At 37.0% G+C, this 9591-nt stretch overlaps 1 protein-coding gene across 1 annotated transcript; it reads left to right on the top strand.

Annotated features, from left to right (window-relative positions):
- The first annotated feature begins 471 nt into the window (after positions 1-471).
- On the top strand, positions 472-1990 carry LOC136843730 (tigger transposable element-derived protein 1-like). The gene is made up of 3 exons (XM_067112369.1): positions 472-938; positions 1132-1753; positions 1922-1990. Exons 1-3 carry the CDS (start codon positions 472-474, stop codon positions 1988-1990), a joined length of 1158 nt encoding a protein of 385 aa, XP_066968470.1.
- The last annotated feature ends 7601 nt before the right edge of the window (positions 1991-9591 follow it).

Raw genomic sequence — 9591 nt, 5'->3', positions numbered from 1 at the left:
ATTTAGCGTTGGAGTATAGGTTACCCAGGTCCACCATCAGCACATTTTTAAAGAACAAAGAAGCCATTAAGAGTGCTAGTGTTGCTAAGGGGTTACGTTTGATGAAGCAGAGGCCCCCCGTAATAGAGGAAATTGAGAAACTGTTATTAGTTTGGGTCAATGAAAAACAGCTTGCAGGGATAGCGTATCTGAGGCCATGATTTGTGCGAAGGCCAAAAGTTTGCACACTGACTTGATAAAAGTACACCAGGTTCGGAGTACCGATCATGAGTTTATGGCCAGTCGTGGATGGTTTGATAGGTTTAAGAAAAGAAGTGGCATCCACAGTGTTGTTAGGCATGGGAGGCAGCGAGTGCTGATAAGAAAGCTGCAGAAAAGTGCGTGACTGAATTCCAGCAGTACGTGGATGAGAATGGTTTCGTATCAAACCAAGTGTTCAATTGTGATGAGACAGGCCTCTTTTGGAAGAAAATGCCAAAGAGGACCTATATTACAAAAGAGGAGAAGAAATTGCCTGGCCATAAACCCATGAAGGATAGGTTAACTCTACTGTTGTGTGCAAACGCTAGTGGGGACCTTAAAATCAAGCCTCTGCTAGTGTATCACTCCGAAACCCCCAGAGTTTTTAAGAAACATAAAGTTCTTAAAAATAAGCTGAATGTAATGTGGAAATCAAATGCTAAGGCCTGGGTAACTAGGCAAATCTTTCGAGAGTGGGTTTCTGAAGTGTGTGCCCCCACTATCAAGGAATACCTCGAAGAGAAAGGTTTGCCACTGAAAGCACTCCTCGTCATGGACAATGCCCCTGCCCACCCCCCCGACATGGAATATGAGCTGGCTGACGAGTTCAGCTGGCTTAAGGTCAAGTTTTTGCCACCCAGAACTACCTCACTACTCCAGCCCATGGACCAGCAGATCATTGCAAACTTCAAAAAGCTGTACACCAAGGCACTCTTCCAAAGGTGTTTTGAAGTCACCAGTGAAACCAGCCTAACACTTACTGAATTTTGGAAGGAACATTTCCACATCCTCAGTTGTGTTAGGCTGATAAATAAAGCATGGGCCAAAAGTTTCTAAGAGGACCCTTACAGCAGGCTGGAGAAACCTTTGGCCTGATGGGGCTCCTCTTAGGGACTTCGAGGGTTTTGATTCCCCAAGTCAGCTTGGAGATGACCCTGAAGCTGAACCCCTTCCTCTGCCTGACGCTGATGTTGAGGAAATTGTTTCTGTGGCAAAGTCCATGGGCTTGGAGGTGAGTTCTGATGATGTAGAGGAGCTGGTGGCAGAACACAACACGGAGCTGACAACAGAGGAACTCCAGGAACTTCACAAGGAGCAGCAGAAGGTTTTGGCTGAGGAGGTGTCTGAAGAGGAGGAGAGCAAGGAGGTGCCTACTACAGGCACTAAAGAAATCAAGGAGATGCTGATGCACTGGGAGAAATTCCAGGAATTCTTCGAGAAGCATCACCATGACAAGGCTGTAGTGAACCGGGCTATTGACTATGTTGACGACAACTTAGTCAATGTGTACAGGAAACACCTGAAAAACGTCAACAGCAGACGACCCTGTACAGGTTTTTTTTCTAAAGAAGAAAACCAGCCCGGTCCCAGTGCCAAAAACAGAGAAAAGAGGAATCTCCTGAAGAGCAGCAATCAGACTGTATGGAAGGAGATTCCCTTCCAACCAGTGATGCTCTCTCCATACCTCCTCTCACATCCATCTCCACAGATCCAGATCCTCATCAATGCCAAGGTATGGGCCCTACTGTCGTGGTTAAAAACTTTTATTAGTGTTTATAAATGACCTAGAGATACAGTACAGTGAATATTTATTCATGCAAGTTAAAGCAATGAAAGGTGCCATAAATACAGTACACATTGAGTTACTAACAGTACATTTCAATTTGTGTTTAATCCACAGGTTACTGTACAGTACTGCACTCCATTGAATGAATCTCCCAAAGCCATTGAGTCTGGGCTGTTCATCTGAGCTGTTCATGAGTGTCAAGGTATGGGCCATGCCGTAATAGTTGTTAAAACCTTTTAATGTTTATAAATGACCTAAAGATGCTTGTAAGATTAAGGCTTTTGTGTATTATTACAGCTCATAACAGGAAATGATGTTTCTACATGTTATTTTGTGTTTAATCCACAGATTACTGTGCAGTAATTGAGTGAAGTTCCTGGAGGAGTTCAGTTCTTGTGTGGGGGCAACTGTTCATATTCATCAACGTCAAGGTATGGATAAAGCTGTAGCCTACTGGTTGTGAAAAAGTTTTTAATTTGATTATAAGTGACCTGGAAATGCTTGTACAGTAAGATTAAGGATTCTTTTGTAGATTAGCCTACAGCTCAAACCATTTTTACATTTGATTTTGTGTTTATTCCACAGGTTTACTCTTCGTTGAATGAAAGTCCTGGAGGAGTTCAGTGCTTGTGTGAGGGGCAACTGTACATATTCATCAACGTCAAGGTACAGTATGGATAAAGCTGTAGCCTACTGGTTGTGAAAAAGTTTTTGTGATTATAAGTGACCTGGAAATGCTTGTGCATACAGTAAGATTAAGGGTTTTTTTGTAAATTAGCCTACAGCTCAAACCATTTCTACATTTGATTTTGTGTTTATTCCACAGGTTTACACTTCGTTGCGTGCAAGTCCTGGAGAGGAGCAGCTGTGTAACAGAGTGTACAGTACAGTAAATTTAAGAGTAGCAGTAGAACGTGTACAGTAAATAGTGTACAGTAATTTCAATTTAGGTGTAGCATTAGAACGTGTACAGTACTGTACATTTCAATTTAGGTGTAAGGTGTACAGTCCATAGTCAGTAGCAACGTACGTACAGTATTAAGTAGTGTTAAGTATACAGTAGTATTAAGTCTTATGTTTGTGCTAGTATTAAGGATTCCTTTGTAGACTAGTTTTAATAATCATTAAGTACTTACAGTGCAATAATAAAATGAAAAATGAGTTAATTTCTGGTTTTCTTGTTTATCCCTTTAACATTGCATAGTAACGGGTACACGACGGGGTAGGCCTCTTAGATTTTGTGATTACTTCTCTCTCCCTCAAAACTCCATATTTTTACCAGTTTAATATTGCATAGTAACGGGTACACGGAGGTGGTAGGCCTCTTAAGATTTTGTGTTGTCTATGTTGGGTTACTGTACAGTAACTTCCTCTCTCCCTCAAAACTCCATTTTTTTACCCGTTTAATATTGCATAATAACGTGTCGGGTACACGGAGGTGGTAGGCCTCTTTAAGATTTCTACTACGGTACATAGAAAAACAAAGCATCGGAGGTTGTCCACTGCTGCCAGGTGTATGATGAAGCAAAACATTGCTGGCTGTCTACTGTAAGACATTTGACAGTGCTGTACATTCAGACATTTGGATACACATTCTGTACATATGTAACAATAATTGATGACGAAAATTTAGTACATACAGTATGGTATTACGTACATACACTAATTTGTAACAAGTGCAACTGCAGCGCATAGGCTACAGTCTCATGTTGGTGTTTTTTTTTTTTTTTTTTTTTAGACAGGCGCACGTTTGCATTTCTGTAGCGAATGCAATGTTTACATGTGCTGTTAGTTAGTGAATGCCTTACGGTTCTTCGGTAAAGAAGAGCTTAGCCTGAGGTTAACTCAGAGATTCTGCTTACATACAAGGAACAGTCTCATGCTCGATTTTTTTTTTTTTAGACAGAGGCACCCTTGTGCATTTCTGTAGCGAATGCAATGTTTACGTGTGCTGTTCGTTAGTGAATGCCGTAAGGTTCTCGGTAAAGAAGAGCTTAGCCTGAGGTTAACTCAGAGATTCTGCTTACATACAAGGAACATTTTCATGCTCGATTTTTTTTTTTTTTTTAGACAGAGGCACACTTGTGCATTTCTGTAGCGAATGCAATGTTTACGTGTGCTGTTCGTTAGTGAATGCCGTAAGGTTCTCAGTAAAGAAGAGCTTAGCCTGAGGTTAACTCGAGATTCTGCTTACAAGGAATAGTCTCATGCTCGATTTTTTTAGACAGAGGCGCACTTGTGCATTTCTGTAGCGAATGCAATGTTTACGTGTGCTGTCCGTTAGTGAATGCCGTAATATTCTCGGTAAAGAAGGGGTTAGCCTAAGGTTAACTCGGGGATTCTGCTTACAAGGATATTTTATTGAAAAATACTTGTTAGGGTATCATAACATTTATTGAAAGATGTTTTTTCAGTGATTTTATACATTACAGTAGACTCTGAATGGAATTTACCATAAATTAATACAATCCTGAACGACACAATGTTTATGTAATTACAGTAGTAGCGATACGCCACCAGGACGGCGCCCTGGTTTGTTTACATTCGCGCTTTTTTCAAGCTGCCGATGCCGACGTAACTTAAGACTTTTTCTTAATTTTTATAACAGACTCTACAGTACATTCGAGCTTATTTTTAATATTATATTATTAATTTAATGTAATGACCAGGCTTGTTTTTCATTGTATCTATCATTAACAACAGTTTTGTTTGCACCGTTACAGTACAGTACTGTACATTCTGGAGTGCATATGGGCTGCCTAGCCTAGCCTGCAGCGCTCGGTCTACCACTGGTAGGCCAATTTTTTTATACAGTATGCATTTAAAACTGTAAGAAGACTTTTAATAAGGTAAGTTATTTAACTCTGAACTTATTTAATTGTAACGTGTGTAGTGTTTTTGTATAAAAGACAAGGTTGGAGTAGTGACTGGTGGTCAGAACGGATTAATCCATTTTCAGTTATTTCTTAAAATCGAAATTGATTCGAATTCGATAAAATCGAATCTCGACATTCCTTCTAGAACGGATTAGCGCCGAAACCGGGTACCACTGTATATATAAAAGCGGTCCCGGTTTACGACTAATATAAACAGATGCTTCTTTACTTATAACGTCAAAGAATTTCGAAAAATCGTCGTAAGCGGAAAATCGTCAAAAAATCGCCAAAAATCATAAGAAACCTTACTTTTAATGCTCTGGGTGCATTGAAAACGATGTAAACTGCATTATTATTGAGTTTTTACATAAAAACCTTCAAATTATGATTATTCTGCCGTTTTGGGGCCATATTTCTTCCGTCGGATCGTTTTTGACGACGCATTTTTCGTAACCCGAACATGCGTTAAATTTTGAAATAATTTCTGATGAATATATTTGAAAATATTTAAAACTCGGGAACGTCGTAAGTCGGAACTGAGTTATTTTCTACCTTGTATATATATATATATATATATATATATATATATATATATATATATATATATATATATATATATATATATATATATATATATATATATATATATATAAGCAGTCCCTGGGTTATGAAAAAGTTTGGAAAAATATACCGTAATCTGAGTTAAGGTGCTGTAGCTTTGGATCATCAGCCATAACCTGGAACTGATTTTTTATGAATATAATTGAAAAAGCACTGAAGTACAGATTGCCATAAGTTGGAGCCGAATTGAACCCAGGGACTACTACTACTTTATGATCTTATTAATCCCACTGTATAGCAGGGTCAGCCGCTGAGTCAACTTTCTCCATCTGTTTCTATTCCTTGCATCTTCTTCCCAGTCCCACCTCACCCATATCTCTCCTCACCACATCCATCCATCTGATCCGCTGACCCCACACCCTCCTCCCCATCACTGGCAGGTTCTTAGCTCTCTTTGATTGGTTCCCCTCCTCTCTTCTTATTACATTGCCATAGTATCTCAGATGAGCTTCCCCAGCCTTCTCCTTTACATTATATATACCACACATTCTTCTTATATCTTGACTCTCCCTCCTTTCCAGTAGTGATCCCAGTAGTGATATTTCAGTAGCCCATCTCACCAACCTCATCTCAGTTCTTTTCCAACAGTCCCTTTCTTTCCTCTTAAGTGCCCAAGTTTCTGCCCCCATATAATAGTACGGACCTGATAACAGTCTTATAAATTTTCATTTTGAGCCTTAATGGCCTTTTCTTGTCTAAAACAACTCCAGTTACTTCCTCCATTTTCACCATGCTTCTTTCACTCTCTGTCACTACTTTCAATACCTCCCTCCTCTGCTTCTATTGATCCCAAGTAGTTAAATTCATCGTTCTGTGTTAGCACTACCATCTTCCACTTGAATGTTACTTTTTCATGCCTTCCTTACTACTAATCATTAACTCTGTCTTTCCAATGTTCACTTTCAACCCTTTCTTTTCTAGGACTCCTTTCCATGCTAAAAACCTTTCTTGCAGTTCTTTTTCTGTGTCTTGTATAATGACTAAATCATCAGCAAACATCAGTTCCCTACAGTTCTTTGTTGTTCCCTAAATTTGATGTCAAAGTGTCTATAATGATGAGGAACAAGAATGGATTCAGAGCTGATCCCTGATGGAGGCCAAGCTCCACAAGGAATGCCTCAGTCTTCCCATATTTTGTCTGTACACTGGTTCTTGCCCCCTCATACATCATCTTCACTAACCTTACCAACTTCTCTGGTCCTCCTCTCTTTTTCAAACACCAATAAGCTACTCTTTTGTGGTGCATCACTATATTGTGATTGAAAATAATGAGTAAAATCGCCACAATAATGTAACTGATAAACTGTATTTTTCAAGATACAAAAAAATACAAAAAAGGGATAAAAACAAGGGAGCTTTCGACCGTTGGCTGAAGAGGACCGTTGCGCAAACGGTCGAAAGCTCCTTTGTTTTTATCCCTTTTTTGTATCTTGAAAAATAGTTTATCAATTACATTATTGTGGCTTTTTTACTCAAACTATTCTTCTCGGTACCCGGTCATACACCTTTTCAAGATCCACAGAACACATGTAAACTCTCCTGTTTCCTTCTAAATGTTTCTCTTGGACTTGTCTTACTATAAAAATAGCATCCACTGTGCTCTTTCCTTTCATAAACCCAAACTGCTGCTCATGTGTATCTATCAACTCTCTCAACCTCCCTTCTACTATTCTTTCTACAATAAACCCCTTATTCAATCTCATAATTCAAGGGATTTTCTGTGGAACATATCTGTAAATTATTCGTGAAAAATTCAGCAATTTTTTTACTTTTTTGTTGAGAAATATTCACTAATTAGTGTATTTTGATGTCATTTTCATGACTAAATACATTTAAAAAAAATTATTTACTAATTCTCAAATATTATTAAGATTAACCCTTAAACGCCTATTGGACATATCATACGCCGACTAAAATTGTCTGTTGGGTGCCAAGTGACGATAATACGCCGACTACAAAAATTTCAACCTTCGTCAACTTTGACTTGACCAAAATGGTCAAAAACGCAATTGTAAGCTAAAACTCTTACATTCTAGTAATATTCAATCATGTACCTTCATTTTGCAACAAATTGAAGTCTCTAGCACAATATTTCGATTTATGGTGAATTTTTGAAAAAAACATTTTTCTTATGCACGGGTGGTAACTCTGCCGAAAATTTCATAAATTCTTTCATCATTTTGTCGTAATTTTTGCACTGTTCTATATTAGCCGTTACATAAAGTTTTATATATGAAAATGTGCGCAATTTCATGTAAAATACAGCAAAATACAACCCATGGTTGTAGCTTTTATCAGTTTGGAAACATTTTCATATAAACCATGATAACTGCCAAAATTTCAACCTTCGGTCAACTTTGACTCGACCCAAAATGGTAAAAAACGCAATTTTAAGCTAAAACTCTTACGATCTAGTAATATTCAATCATTTACCTTCATTTTGCAACCAATTGGAAGTCTCTAGCACAATATTTCGATTTATGGTGAATTTTGAAAAACTTTTTCCTTACGCCAGCGCCAGAAATTCTTTCACACGTTGTCGTAATGTTTGCACTGTTTTCATATTAGTCGTTACATAAAGTTTTACATATGGAAATGTGCGCAATTTCATGTAGAATACAACAGAAAATAACTCATGGTTATAGCTTTTATCAGTTTTGAAATATTTTCATATAAATCACGATAACTGCCAAAATTTCAAGCTTGGTCAACTTTAACTTGACCGAAATGGTCAAAAATGCAATTATAAGCTAAAAACTCTTACATTCTAGTAATATTCAATCATGTACCTTCATTTTGCAACAAACTGGAAGTCTCTAGCACAATATTTCGATTTATGGTGAATTTCTGAAAAAAAAAAAAAAAATATGCTCTGCGCTGCGGTAAACTCGCCGAACATCTCAGAAATTCTTTCGTCATGTTGTCGTAATGTTTGCATCGTTTTACATAAGTCGTTACATAAACTTTTATATATGAAAATGTGTGCAATTTCATGTAGAATACAACAGAAAATAGCTCATGGTTGTAGCTTTTATCGGTTTTGAAATATTTTCACATAAATCACGATAACTAGCCAAAATTTCAACCTTCGGTCAACTTTAACTCGACTTAAATGGTAAACAACGCAATTGTAAGCTAAACCTCTTACATTCTAGTAATATTCAATCGTTTAACTTCATTTGGCAATAAATTGGAAGTCTCTAGCACAATATTTCCATTTATGGTGAATTTTGAAAAAAAACATTTTCCTTCGTCTCATGCTGGTAACTCGGCCGAACATCTCAGAAATTCTTTCGTCTCGTTGTCGTAATATTTGCAACGCTTTATATTAGTCGTTACATAAAGTTTTATATATGAAAATGTGCGCAATTTCATGTAGAATACAACAGAAAATAACTCATGGTTGTAGCATTTATCAGTTTTGAAATATTTCCATATAAATCACAATAGAAAAAATTCGACTTTTGGTCAACTTTAACTCGACCGAAATGGTCGAAAACTGCAATTGTAGGCTAAAACACTTACAGTTTAGTAATATTCAATCAATTAGCTTCATTTTTCAACAAACGGGAAGTCTCTAGCACAATATTTTCGATTTATGGTGAATTTTTTAAAAAACATTTTTTACATCCTGGCGTTACGAATTCATGCATCATTTTGTGATAATATTTTCTCTGTGTTGCTTTGATCGTTTTAAAATTTGTTATATACCAAAATCATCGCAATTTAGTGTAAAATTAAACTAAAAAAATATTAACCCATTAGCTTTAACCACTTTGCTTACAGCGCGATTTGTATACAATTATATAAATCGTATACAATTATATGAGTTTTTTTTTTGCTGTCATATATTCCAATATTTATATATGATAATGATATTTTTTTTCATTTCTGATGGTTGCATACTAAACTTCAGGCAATGACAAAAAAAGGAGGCAAAATGAACTCTTAATCTTAAAAACTAAGCGTGCTCACGATTTTTGAAAAACTTTTTTCCGCTTCGGCGCTAACTCACCTGACACCGCTGGCATACGGAGACGTTTTTTAGCTAAATAGGGCTTTGGCGTTAAAGGGTTAATAAGCTTAAATAATAATACTGTAAGACACAATACGTAATTCAGAGAGAGAGAGAAACTGGTTTTCTCCCCTCCATTCAGGATGGACCTGGACCTCATTAAAAGTGAAGATAGATGCTCAGAATTGATACTATTGAAATATTAAAATTATATTAAAGTATTATTGAAATTATATCAAAATGATCATATAAATGTTTCAGGATGATAGTAT

The sequence above is a fragment of the Macrobrachium rosenbergii genome, chromosome 2 (assembly GCF_040412425.1).
Source record: "Macrobrachium rosenbergii isolate ZJJX-2024 chromosome 2, ASM4041242v1, whole genome shotgun sequence".
In the NCBI taxonomy this organism is placed as follows: domain Eukaryota; kingdom Metazoa; phylum Arthropoda; class Malacostraca; order Decapoda; family Palaemonidae; genus Macrobrachium; species Macrobrachium rosenbergii.
Note: the sequence above shows the minus strand (reverse complement) of the source record. Positions and strands in the feature narration are given on the sequence as shown.